This window comes from Pristis pectinata, chromosome 3 (genome assembly GCF_009764475.1).
Source record: "Pristis pectinata isolate sPriPec2 chromosome 3, sPriPec2.1.pri, whole genome shotgun sequence".
Classification (NCBI taxonomy): Eukaryota; Metazoa; Chordata; class Chondrichthyes; order Rhinopristiformes; family Pristidae; genus Pristis; species Pristis pectinata.
Genome location: NC_067407.1, coordinates 140,232,185 through 140,246,582, shown reverse-complemented (window position 1 = coordinate 140,246,582; position 14,398 = coordinate 140,232,185). Strand labels below are relative to the sequence as shown.

Sequence of the window (14,398 nt, the reverse complement as noted above, 5' to 3'; positions counted from 1 at the left end):
CCAGGTGGGCTCCATAATTCCCATCAAAGTAACGGATTTACAAGGCCTATCCAGGCCCCTCATCCACCTGCTAATTCCTTCTGCCTGGCTAAGTATATCCCTTTCTGATGTCATGGATAATAAGAGGAGTAGCTATAAAATCCAACTTTAACATTCTCCAGCAGAAATTTGCGGTCGTCTTTCATGGACATCCAATTCCACTGACTGTCTCCAAAAAATCAGTTTCTGTGACTTGACTTTGAGTAGGAATTTAATGCTAATTAGGTATAATAATTTATTTTTGATATTATTGAAACAATATTTCTTTTCTTCTTTAGGGCTTCCCAGGTAAAGATGGACCAATTGGCCCACGTGGACCTCCAGGACCAATTGTAAGTCATGTCTTCAGAAATAAGGACTGTTATTTAATGTCTTTAAGTGGTGCTGTGAAATGTGTTAATCTGCTTCACCCATTCTCATATGAAAGCATTTCATGCTCTAATAGCAATAATGATTCGGCAAAGTTTGTCTGCCTTACGTCAACCAGGCCAAAGTAAATCCACAGCATTTATCTAACTCTTATCTGTTGCAGAGACAGGTACAGAGAATAGTTATGGTGAAAAGTATAAAAACCTGAGACTTTATTCACTAGAATAGAGAACGGTATAGGAAAAGTTAAAAACAATGAAAATATGAAGTTGGACTTTCCCATAGATCATTGATTTGAGAAGGAAGTGACATCAACTCAGAAAGCATTAGATAGAAGCAGAAAATGCTGGATGTCCTCAGCAGTTCATTCAGCATCTGTGGAGAGAGTAACAGAGTTATGTTTACAGGTCGAAGACATTTTATCATGACTGGAAAGGTGAGAAAACCAATTTGTTTTAAACTGTGGAGAGAGGGAGAGTAGGAAGAACAAGTGGAATGTCTGTGAAAGAGTTGTCAATGTAAGACATATGCCGCTGGCACTGTCTAGGAGATGGTGATAAATGCTTGTGAATCGTAACTGGTCGGTTTGAATGGCAGGTGAATGCCAGTGTAAATGGCAGGTGAGGAATGACGGCAGTCAGACAGAAAAGAAAACAATGCTGAAACTGTGCAATATAGAACACAGCAGTTAATGGAAATCTGAAGTAAAAGAGAAGGACGGAAGTGCTCAACAAATTGGGTAGCATCTATGGAGAAAGTTATACTGAGTTAATACTACAGTGGGTGACATCACGACTGACCAACTCTGACACAAACAGGAAGGCTGGTTATCTGAAATTATTGAATTCGGTATCGAGTCCTGAGGGTTGCAACATGTTAGATGAAAGATTCCCGAGTTTACATTGTCTTCATTGGAACAGTGTAGGAGGCCAAAGGCAGAGTTCACAGTTGAAGTGGGACGGAGAATTCAAGTGAAACCCTGCGTCATCATTGTGGTCTAAACAATGCTATTTTGCAAAACAATCACCCGATGTTTTTCCCAACTTAGAGGATTTCACATTGTGAACACTGAATCCCATAAAGTGGAAGAAGAGCAAGTGTACGGCTGCTTCACTTGGAAGGATTGTTTGAGAGTGTTTTGACTCTTCTCACTGTAACTTCCACTATTCAAAGTAACATTACCTGGACGACGTTGGCCAGCAACTTATCACAGACTATCCACACTATTCTCAACTAGCTTTCTCACTTTTCCAGTTCTGATGGAAGGTGGTTGATCTGACGTAATAACTCTTGATTCTCTCCCCACAGATGCTGCCTGGCCTGCTGAGTATTTCTGTCATTTTCTGTTTTGTTTAAGATTTCCAGCACCTGCAGCTTTTGCTTCAACTAACAAAAGTAGCCTGGCTCAGGTTGGACCCATGACTCCATTTCTGGAGCAGCCTGTTCACTGAGGAGAGAGCAAGGAAACTATTAAACTGTAAATACATTTAAAAGGGCTACAGTTCATAGGAATCTGACAACGTTACCATTCTATTGTCCTTGTCAATAAGCAGGCGGAGAAGTCGGAAGCTGAAAGTCAAAAAAAAGCTGTGGATGCTGGAAATATGAAATAAAAGAGAACATACTGGGAAAAACTCAGCAGGCCAGGCAGCATCTGTGGGGAGAGAATCAAGAGTTATTACGTCAGATCAACCACCTTCCATCAGAACTGGAAAAGTGAGAAAGCTAGTTGAGAATAGTGTGGATAGTCTGTGATAAGTTGCTGGCCAACTTCGTCCAGGTAATGTTACTTTGAATAGTGGAAGTTACAGTGAGAAGAGACGAAACACTCTCAAACAATCCTTCCAAGTGAAGCATCCATACACTAGCTCTTCTTCCACTTTATGGGATTCAGTGTTCACAATGTGAAATCCTCTACAAATCTTCTGCATCTGTGGAAAGCGAAACAGTTAGCGTTTCAGGTCGAAGACCGCTCATGAGAAAATAGGTTGGTCTACAGCAGAGAATATGAGGAAGGGCAATGGGCAGAATAAAGAGTTGTGTTACTTCACTCTCTTACAGATATTCTCTACGTTCGGTCCATTCCCCTCTGCCACGTTCTCTTCTACATAAGCTAACTTGCTTTCTCTCTCAGTTCTGATGGAGGGTCTTTGACTTGAAATGATAACTTTCTATGGATGCTGGCTGGCCTGCTGGGGTTTTCCAACATTTTCTTTTTTTTTATTATTACTATTGAAGCCATCATCCACATATGGGGACAAATGGAGTTTGATGGTCATGTGGTGGTTAGCACGACAATGGCCTGGAAACTTTCCATTGTGTCGAACTGTGGGTTGAATTAGCAATGCGTGGGAAACCCACACTAGTTTTATTTGAGCCCGAGGAGAAAAATAGCATTCTCAAAATCCAAAGCATGTGTTAATATCAGGGGTCCTGAGCCTTGAAATGTGTGGGATTGCTAAACGTGACTTTGGCCCCAGAATAATGTAATTTGCTGTTTGAGCTAGAGAGATATCAGTGGGGAATATCTGTGTTTAAATGGTGGGGGAGTGAGGAGTCTGGGCCATGGGAATACGTGATATGCGCTTCTGACAAGCACTGGGACACCAGCCATCAGACAGGCAGGCAGACAGACGGACAGAGACGCACACACAGAAGCACACACACACGTCTCGAGAGGTAAAGAATAAGAAAAGAAAACAAACTTATTTCTGAAAGGATGACCTTGTACCCATTTTCACTGCTGGTCTCCTCAGAAATAGTCCAAGTAGGGCAGGCACTTTCAGAAATGCAGGAGCAGACCTTCAACCTCTGAATGTTTCCAGATGTAAACCAATTGGTTTACATTAACATCTATAAAATGCTTCACTGCATGATAGAATTTCTAACCCAATAAGTCTGCAGGACAGAGAGGATTCAGCATATCATACCACTGGAGGAACTCAGCAGGTCAGGCAGCATCTGTGGAGGCAGAGGGATGGTGGACATTTCGGATCGAGACCCTGCAGTTTGATTTTCCTCCAGGTTACGCCATCTGCAGCATCTCAGGTCTCCATTCAGCATATCATGTCTGAACCATCCTGCCAAGCACAATCCGTGCTCCACAATCCATGATTAACCTCTCTGCACCACACTATTCCCATAGCCCTGTATTAAATATTTATTTAATTTTCCATTAAGAAACTCAATTGGCTCCACCTCTCTAGTCCCTGTAGCAAAGCATTCCATGCTTTGACAATGTTTCTTTTAATCGCTCACTTCACCCTCTTAGAAAATATATTAAGTTCCTTGTCATTGACCTAGAAATTCATTGATATTTAAAGGTGTAGTAAATAGTCATCATGTAGCATGCTAATGACCACTTTGGTTATGGGCCCACTGCTGGAAAATTCAGTAAGCTTCTGAGTAGTCCCAGCCAAATCAGCTTCCCAGTACAAGGGTGGGATCTGCTGAGAGAGGCCTGCTTTAAATAGTGCTGCTTTATAGAATACTAAAATCTAATCGTGCGCAATAATGACAGTGCTCGAGAGAAGAATGCCTATGGAATAACAACACTAGGTAAATGTGTGCTGTGGTGAATACATTCACGAATGTAAATGCTGAGTTAATCTTCTGGAGTAATATGACTTGACTGGGAAATTATCATAAATACATAACATTCCAGAAAATTTGTTTTACACGTGTAGCACTGAAAGAAAAGTGCAATCTATCTAAATTTTATAATCATACCTTTCATTCTGTCAAAACATCTTAGAACATTAAATCTCTATTAAATCTCCTTAGGCTTTCTCTGATTCAATAGATAACTTTTCTTTTCATTACTTTCTAGCTACTTGCACATGCTCAACTACCTTGAACAGAATAACTATATGTCTTAGTTACAAAATGCTGAAACTCACGACTTGTTCCTCTTTGCACTTCAGGGAACTCCAGGTAACCCCGGTCCTCCTGGCCTACCTGGGAGTCAAGGAAAACAAGGAGCCACAGGAACACAGGTAAATGGTCAGCTTAAGTCATTCAATATCCTGGTTCAAACCAAGCCTAACCCATTGCCAGCAGTTTTGCTATGTATCAGTTGATTCGCGTGGATCTTCTGCCTTCAAAAAAATCTTAACTTTCCAATATCTATGCTTAATATGGTGTGTCCCTGAGACTTGAGCATAGACAACACTTGCAAACGTCACAGTGCTCTCTATACTTTAAGCAGATGGACATGGAAGAATTATTGCTCTAAATCCTTTCATGTCAAAACAACAAAAGATTGAATTTATGCATAGTTGAACATATTCTGTGCACATTCAAATAACACTGTTACGTGCCATTTTGTTAGAAATTCTCAAGGTCCCTGCAAACATTCAAACCAATTTCTAGTATGCATTTCTCCCCAACTGTTAGGCAATGAAATATTTTTAACTCTAATTCTGTGATTTTGATTTGATTTTTAAATGCTATTATTTAATATCAAGCACAATAAAGGAGTAAATGGGTTAGAAAAAAAACATAAAACTTTAAATTACGTGGTCCACTAGTGCTCGAGTAGTTAAATAATCTACATGACTTTCCTCTGCCTGATATTTCAGTATAGGTGTGTTGGCCTCATACTCTTAGAATTTTTCACACATGGAAATTTGGACCAATTCACTAAATACTCACATTCTGATACTGAATATAATTCCAAAGCCTTCATGATTCTTACTTTTGACGGCTTCAAGGTGTGTGTATTTTCAAACTGTTCTGAGCTGAGTTATTATTACTAGCTCGGCAGGTCAATAAATTAAGCACAGATGTGGTATTATTACAGAGCTTTTCACAATAATATTATGAGTGTTGTTCCATACATCCTTATCTGATGGATATGGATGAATCCTTTTGTTATGTCTTCAGTTCATTCCAAACACTGGTCTAGATTTTCCAGTTTGTACAGTTTTACCCTGATTGACGAACTGAGTTTGTTTGCAGTATTTGCATCCAATTTTTTGCAGCCAGCTCATAAGCATAGTGTTAGCTGAAATTTTAGATGCGGTGGGTGCACACAGAATGGAAAACTATATTTGTGTTAATGAGAAAGTCTGTGGGAAAGTGATGGTAGCCTGGAATGGTTGTTAGGATGATGCTCCTGTGTTCTTTCCCGCCACCTTTCACTGTGCAGCACCTATTTCTGCAAAAAACAGGGAGGTGTATTGTGAGTGTTGTGCAATATATTTAATGCAGTGGCTGTCATAGATTTGTGTGTAAACTGGCAAATGTGGATGATAGTCTTGCAGCAGTGTTGTGTATGAGCTGAATCTATGGAAGAGCTTAACTGGTAGGTTGTTATTTGGGAAAGGGTTAGAAAGTTCAGACTTCATCCAGTGAAGTCTGGATGAGAGGCAACTTGATTGAAACATTCAAGATCCCAAGTGGTCTTTACAGATTGTATGTGTTTCCTCTCATTGGAGAATATAGAATTTTAAAATTTGCAACAGCAATGAGGTGGTTTTGTTTTTAGAGGGTTGTGAATCTTTGAAATTCTGCCAAAGAATGGTGGAAAAAGGGTCTTTAAATGTTTTTATGGCAGAGGTGGATTCTTGATACACAAGGAGGTGAAAGATATTTGCAGGTAGACAAGAATGCAGAGTCAAGGTTACAATCAGATCAGTCATGAGAGAGTAGGCTCAAGGGACAAAGAGGCCTTACTCATAAGTTTGTATGTTCATATATTTGTTACGAGTTCAGATTAACAGTGATTACTGCTGAATAAAATGTGCATTAAGTAGTACAGGAGTGAGATGATATGAAGTTGCATTCACTGACCTGGACCACGTATGTAATGTCATTGACCTTCCTGTAGCACAGCATCCAGATTGCTGGGGCTTGACTTCTGGCATAACATCTTTCTAGTTCTGCTGTCTTCTGAAAGTTTGGAGAGTTTCCTGGCCCATAGATCAAACCTGTCTCTCCTTTCCAGCTCTTCCATGACGTCCTCCGGTGTAACATCATTTCTCTCTGTTGTTGCACCATTATTCCACTTATTGGTCGTTAGAACATTGAATTCCATGATCTTCAATATCTGCTGCATTTACAATATTTAAAAAGTACAGGATGATTCCAGGCCCTTTCTGTCTTTCGCAGGGACTGCTCTCTTCGTGATTCCCTCGTTCACTCCTCCCCCACCCACCCATCCCGCTCCAACCCCAGGAACTTTCCACTGCCCCCGCCATAGGTGCAACACCTGCCCCTACACCACCTCCATCCAGGGACCCAAACAGTCCTTTCAGGTGAGACAGAGATTCACCTGCACCTTTCGTAACATCATCTGCTGCGTTCGGTGCTCCAGGTGTGGCCTCCTCTACATTGGCGAGACCAAACGCAGACCAGGTGACCCTTTCGCAGAACGTCTGCGCTCTGAGCGTAACCACGATCTGCATCTCCCCGTTGCCGGTCACTTCCACTCCCCCTCCCACACTATCACTGACATGTCAGTCCTCGGCCTCCTCCACTGCCAGGAGAATTCCGAGCGCAAACTGGAGGAACAGCACCTCATTTTCCATCTTGGAATCTTGCAGCCTAACGGCATGAACATTGAGTACTCCCACGTTAAGTAATCCCCACACCCACACCCAACCATACCTCTTCTTTTCTTCCCTTTCCTAGCCTACCTCTCTTTTTTTCTACCCCCCTTTTCTTCCTCCTTGCTTTGACCCATCATAATTTAAGAAGGAACATTGAAAGATTCAACATTTCATATGGGTGGCAACTGGTTGCTGGGCCTTCAACCAAATGCTTCCTGGTACAAATCACTACTTACTGATAAGAATTAGAAAAAAAGGATACTGTGCTTGAGCAGTCGGCTTTGCCTTCCTAGGGCCTATTTGACACCCCCTGCAATGTTGCTAACTACCTACAGGAGCTGGATTGAATCACGCTCAGCCCTAGGCAAACCATCTTATTTTCTATATTTGTTGACAGCTCTGATACAGTCCTTTGGAATAGATCCAAAAAACCACAATGTTATTCCGTTTCCTAGCCCCTCTCTCTTTTTTCTAACCATTTTTTTCTCTCCTTACCTTTGACCCATCCCCCGGTGGATCTGCTTTCCCCTCCTCCCCCACACCTGCCTATCACTATCTCTTACCTGCATCTACCTATCACCACCCTGTGCCCACCCCACCTCCCCTCTTTTGTCCACCTATCACTGCTCTGCTTTCCCCTCCTAAATATTGGACTTCCCCTTTTCCTATCTTCAGTCCTGAAGAAGGTTCCTGACCTGAAACGTTGACCGCCTGCTTTTCTCCACGGATGCTGCCTGGCCTGCTGAGTTCCTCCAGCATCATCGTGTTTTTCATCTAGATTCCAGCATCTGCAGTCCCTTGTTTCTCTGGATGATTTTAAATTATATTTTATTGGACGGTTGGCATAATTTAAATTAAATTATGCTAGCTGATCTTAATATTTTCTCTTAGCTGAAGTGTGCAGCCTTTCAGCAAAGCAGTTACCACTGGCTGTATGCTGTGATTATCACAATTACCAGGCAGCATGAACTTGACGTGATATTTGCATCAAAAACAATAAGCTAAATATCAATGTGATCTTATACTGACCACCCTTTGCCTGTCTTCATATGTTTCCAATCTAGCTCCCAAAATATTTACCACACAATAACAATAATGCACTTCAAATAATTTTTTGCTTTGCTTTCCAGGGACAAATGGGACCAAAGGGTGAGAAGGGTGACCGGGTAAGTGCCAACTGGATGTCATAACTCAATCATTTGAATTGCAACATCTTAAAAGCTAAGAGCTCAGTTCCATTGACTGTCTGCTGCAGCTCCTGACACAGGTTTATGTCACAGAGTACCTGAGAATGTGCTTTGGGCTAAAACTTAATGGACGACAAGCTGAAACAGAGTGTTGGCTGAACAACAGCATTTACAGCCATTGAGAGCCATACGTCAAGGCAGCCTAGCTATCTTATCGGGGTATTAGGATAAAGTTTAATGGCATTGCTTGCTCAGTGGAAGTTCCTTGCGACTGTGAAAATTATCATCTCTATACCCTAATCTAAATTTATGGTATTAGACTAACTCCACTAAACCCGTTTTTTATACATTAATAACTTGAATGTGAATGCTAGAGATGATGAGTAACTTTGTGGATGGCACAAAAATTGGTGGCGTTATGAATAGCAGGGAAGGTTATCTGAGGCTACAGCAAGCTTTAGATTAGTTGGAAGGTCAAATGGAGCTTTGGCAGATGAAATTTAATCCCAACAAATGTGAGGTCATGTATTTTGGGAAGTCAAACAGTGGTGGGACATAAGAGAGTAAATGATAGGGCACTAGGGAATGTTGATGAGCAGAGTGACGAAGGAGTCAAAGACCATAGTTCCCTGAAAGTAGCAACACAGGACAATAGAGTGTGAGGAAGGTGTGTGACAGACTTGCCTTCATAGGTTGGAATGTAGAATGTAAGAGTTGGGACGTTATGTTGCAGCTTTACAAAACACTAATTAGGCCTCACTTGGAGTATATAGAACATAGAACAGAGCACAGAAACACGGGCTTCGGCCCACCATGTCTGTGCCAATCATGATGCCAATTTAAACTGCACATCTATCTGCATATGGTCAATGTTGCGCCTATTCATGTGTCTGTCTAAATGTCTCTTAAATGTTGCTATTGTGTCTGCTTCTAACCACCTCCCCTGGTAGTGCGTTCCAGGCACCTAGCATGCTCTGAGTGAAACAAACTTGCTTTGTAAATCTCTTTTAAACTATCCCCCCTCTTACCTTAAAGCTATGCCCTCTAGTACTTGAATGCTAGAGTATTGTGTGCAATTCTGGTCCCCACGTTGTGATTGTAGATAGAGAGAGATGCAGAGGAGATCCACTAGGATGTTGCCTGGATTGGAGGACTTTAGTTATGAGAGATTGGGTAGGCTGAGTTTGTTTTCCCTGGAGTGAAGGAGGCTGAGGGGTGACCAGAGGGGAGGATATGAGATTATGATTGGCACAGATAGGGTAGGTGGTCAACATCTTTTTCCCATGGCCAGGGTATCAAAAACAAGAGGTTTTACAGTAAGATGAGAGGTAAGAGATTTAAAGGGGAACTGAGGGTAAGTTATTTTACACAGGTAGTGGTTGATATCTGGAGGTGATGAAATCAGATACAATTACTACATTTAGACAGATACTTAAATAGGAAAGGCACAGAAGGATGTGGCCCTAATGCTGGCAAATGGGATTCAAGTAGATGGGCAAAAAGGCAGCATACATGTGGTGCTGTACAATTAGACTATGGAACATAGAACAGTCCAGCACGGGACAGACCATTTGGGCCAGGATGTTGTGCCGACCTTGACGCCAATTTATACTAAATGTCCTCCTGTGTATCATCCGCATCCCTCCGTTCCCTTCATATTCATGTGTTTATCTAAACCTCTTAAACGCCACCAAACTGCCTGCTTCCACTACTACCCCTGGTAACCCATTCCAGGCACCCACCACTCTCTGTGTAAAAAAAAACTTGCCCCTCACCTCACCTTTATACTGCCCCCCTCTAACCTTAAAAGCATGTCCTCTTGTGTTTGACATTTCTACCCTGAGGAAAAGATTCTGACCATCTACCCTATCTGTGCCTCTCATAATTTAACAGACCTCTATCAGGTCTCCCCTCAGTCTCCGATGCTCTAGGGAGAACAACCCAAGTTTGCTCAACCTCTCCTTATAGCTCATACCCTCTAATCCAGGCAGCATCCTGGTGAACCCCTTCTGGATCCTCTTCACAGTCTCCACATCCTTTCTATGATAGGGTGACCAGAACTGCACGCAATACTCCAAGTGCAGTCTGACTAAAGTCTTATAGAGCTGCAGCATGACTTCCTTACTCTTATGCTCTACAACCCTACCAATGAAGGCAAGCATGCCATATGCCTTCTTTACCACCTTATCCACTTACAGAGCCACTTTCAGTGAACTATGGACCTGGACCCGAAGATCCCTCTGTACCTCTGCTATTAAGGGGGCCAACCATTAGACAAATAAGTATTCGTAATTATCAAGAGATGCAATGCTAGTTTGTTATGGAATCAGTTGTATTGCTTTTAAGTTCTTGGGAGATGAAATTTGCCTTGAATGTTAATACCAGACATTTAGATTTTGCTCTAATTTACTTCACCTTTGTCACCTTTGTCCCTGAGTCAGAGGTTGGGAATTCAAAGCCTGCTTGAAAGCCTCCAATTATACTCATTGGAGCTGAGGAAAATAATTTTATTGAATCATGGACAGAGTTGACAAGTAGATGCTGATAGGATGTTTCCCTCCTTGGCGAATCTAGAACTAGGGCCATGGTTTCAGAATAAGATGTAGACGAAGAGAAATTTCTTCTCTAAGGGTTGTGAATCTTTTCATTTCCCTAGAAAGCCAGATTTGTGGTCTATTAGGAGGTAGGGATTAGAGTGAACATGTAGAAAAGTGGAGCTGAGGTTTGATCCAATCAGCCACAATTGTATTGAATGCTTGAGGAGGCTCAAAGAATCATATGTCCTATTTCTCCTATTTCTATTTTCTATGGTCTTTTTCAAAGTCCTGGAGTGGAACCTGCGGGTGGTGCCATTTCTCTGTAACTGCTATACAGCAGGTTTACAAAATAGTGCAGAAGCACAGGCAAATTTGTGCAGTGCCTTTTGCAAACGGTACATAGTGCATCACAATTTGTTGACGTTTGGGATTGGATGTTCAGGGTGGTGGCTGCTCTTCCAATCAAGTGCTGCTTTATTCTAGATGGTGTCAATCTGCTTGGGACTGTTTCATCCACGATTGGGTATTCCATCACATTCCTGAATTGTGCCTTGTAAAATCTTTGAGGAGTAAGGAGGTTACACAGCCTCTGACTTGACATTCTAACCTGTACCTAGCCAATCCAATAAAGTTTACGGTAAATGGTAAATGTCCCTCCTGAATGTTAATGATGGTGAACATCAGAGATAGAAAGCTCTTATCGCAGATGACCGTTGACTTGCAGTCATGAAGAAGGTATGTTAACTACAACGTATCAGTCCATGCCCAAATGTTATTCAGATTTTACTGCGTGCAAACATGGGATGATTCACGATCTGAAGAGTTGAAAATGGAATTATGCAATCACTGATGAAAAATTCCATTGTTGTTATGAAGGAAGGAATGACATTGATGAAGCAGTAGAAGATAAGTGGGTCTAGAGCACTCAATTATCATTTTTTAACTCTCTCAGGTGGGTGTAAAGCATCACATAACACTACTGAAGAATACTAGTGGATTTCTTACTGGAATTTAAACTTATCTTCCAACCAACAAGAAAAGAGAGATGCTGTGAACAAGTTGGCACTCATGTTTCCTACATTACAACCATGACTATGTTTTAGAAGTTCTTCTTGGCAGAAAAGCACTTGGTTTTGAAATATATTATGTATACAGACGTCTTCCTTTGATTTTTACATGGATTTAACTAAATTGGTAAGTAGTAATTCTTTATTTTCTACCTCTCCAGGGAGACTTTGCGTCTCAGAACATGATGAGAGCAATTTCGAGACAAGTCTGTGAGCAGATGATGAACAGTGAGTAAGGTTGCAAGTTACCATGGGCAAATACAGGACCTCGGTAGCTGAGAGCTGGGCGGCTTGCACTTGAGACAACAATGAGTATTAAGTCTCCTATTTGAAGTACTTTCTCATGCTTCAGTGAGTGGGGTGCGAGAAGCAAAGAAGTATACATCGATCAGCCAGCGCGCTCAGACTTTCCGTCTTCATTGCCATGCGACAGAGGTTTACTTCTGGTCTCCTGAAGCACAGTTAGAGAACGTTGGCAGTAATCTCAGTAAACTGACGTCAGTCAAACCAGTTTTGTCGTTCTTGCTAATGGACAAAGCTTTTCCAACAAATTTAGTTCAGTAATAGAATTCTGAAAGGAATTTACTGATAGGTCAATGGTCATTTTTAACTTTTCATGTGCATTTGATATTGTATAGTGTCAACAGCTATCCTGGGCAGAGATGAAACAATACATAAACTATATGTTTGAAAAATATATAAAATGCGACGGCTATATGGAAGAAAATATAAGCCTAGCTGGGAGGTTTGAAGCCAAATGTATAGATATAATAACAGCATGTCACTGGCATGCCAAACTGAAACAAACCTTAAGTCTTAAGCAGTAGTTAAAGTATTTTGTAGGTTATTAGGGGAAGATGTTTAAGCTATTTTATCTGGTTATCTTACAAAGATGTGGAACAAATAAAATGTGGCAGCTCAGAGCTCTCCTTCAGAGAACCTCTCACTTGTTATCCAAGTTTCCATAATAGCATGCCATTGACTGTATAATCCTTGATGGAAAAAAGAGATACTTCAAGAGAAGAGAGGCGAGGTGCCCATCTCCAAGAGAGGAGAAAGGATCCAAATAGAAGGGTCCAGGTCTAACTGCTTGTGGCTATCCATCTGCTCTGGATGTTGGTGACTGAGTTCAACCTATGGTGAACTACTGCCAGTATCAGAGCAATGCAAAGGATATGAGACATACATAGATTGTATCATGGTAGTGGCAGAGCTGCTGAGCCAGACTGAGAGCAACTCACACCCAGGCTGGTACTGGTGCCGCCACAAGCTATGACTGGAGATCAGGCAATAAATCAAAGGAGCCACCTGGGTGTCAGGGAAAGTGAGGTCTTCAAAAAGCAAGATAAAGTGCAGATCCTAAGAAACCTGAAATAAAAACAGAAAATACTGGAAATACTCAGCAGGTCAAGCAGCGTCTGTGGAAAGTGGAACAAAGTTAGCACTTCAGATCAATGGCCTTTCGTCAGAACATGAGTTACTTACAAAACAAGCAGACAAGGAAAGTTGTTTGGAGAGAACACAGGGTATCACTGTGATAGGATGGAGGCAAAGAGAGGCTGAATGACCACTGATGATGTTGGCATTGGCTGAAGACTTACTAATCACAGCCGACCTACCAGCAGGATGAGTAAGTAGAGCAAAATGCATGAGAAAAGAGGAAAGAGCAAAAAAAATGCTGGTATTATGGAATGCAGGATACAGTGAATGCAAGAAATATGCAGCAGTCGGGCAGACAGAAAAACTGAAATAACATTACAGGTTCACAATCTTGCAGCAGAACCAGACAGTTCTGATACAAATTTGGCAAAAATGGTTAGCTGAAATTATTTAATTCAGTGTTGAGACTTTGGAATTGGAATTGGTTTATTATTGTCACTTGTACTGAGGTACAGTGAAAAACTGGGCTTGCATACCGTTTGTACAGATCAATTCATTACATGGTGCATTGAGGTAGTACAAGGTAAAACAATAACAGAATGCAGAGTAAAGTGTAACAGCTACAGAGAAAGTGCAGTGCAGGCAGACAATAAGGTGCAAGGTCATAACGAGGTAGATTGTGAATGTGCCTGGTCAAAGGGGAGATGCTATCCCTCAACCCTACACTGGGCATTAGCAGAACAGAGTAAAAGACCAAAGGCAGAGACGTTAGATTGAGAGTAAGAATGTAAATTAAAATGATAGGCAACTGGAAGTTCAGAGTTAAACATGCAGAACTTAATGGAGGTGTTCAGTGGTCACCCAATCTGCATTTGGTTCTCCAATGAGTGGAGATCACATCAGGAGCACTATTGCAATTTGCGAGGTTGAAACAAGGGCAAGTGAATCACTGCTTCACGTGGAAGGTCTCCGGATGACTGGAAAGGAGGAAATAAAAGGGCAGGTGTTGCATCTCCTGTGATGCTCTGAGGAGAGAGGGGCAGGTGGGGATGGGATGGTGAACCAAAGATCACAGGGGAAAGGTGCCTCTGGACTGCTGAAAGGGAAGAGACCAAACACAGACTAAGTGACCGCTTTGCAGAACATAAGGTTGACCATGAACTTGTTGATGCCTATCACCTTAAAATAAGCTCGAGGAAAGACACTTCAGGTAGGCATATTGCAGTTCCCAGGACTCAAAATTCAATAATTTCAGATAGTCAGTCTTG

General features: G+C 41.7%; 1 protein-coding gene across 6 annotated transcripts in view; it reads left to right on the top strand.

Moving 5' to 3' along the window:
- LOC127568808 (collagen alpha-1(XII) chain-like) overlaps positions 1 to 14,398 on the top strand; it is a 275,536-nt gene that overhangs the window by 238,547 nt on the left and 22,591 nt on the right. For all 6 annotated transcript variants that reach the window (XM_052012994.1, XM_052012992.1, XM_052012989.1 and 3 more), the window contains 4 exons: positions 318 to 371; positions 4,332 to 4,403; positions 8,090 to 8,125; positions 11,912 to 11,978. In XM_052012994.1, coding sequence (XP_051868954.1) covers positions 318 to 371; positions 4,332 to 4,403; positions 8,090 to 8,125; positions 11,912 to 11,978 — 229 coding nt within the window. The remainder of the gene's footprint in view (positions 1 to 317; positions 372 to 4,331; positions 4,404 to 8,089; positions 8,126 to 11,911; positions 11,979 to 14,398) is intronic.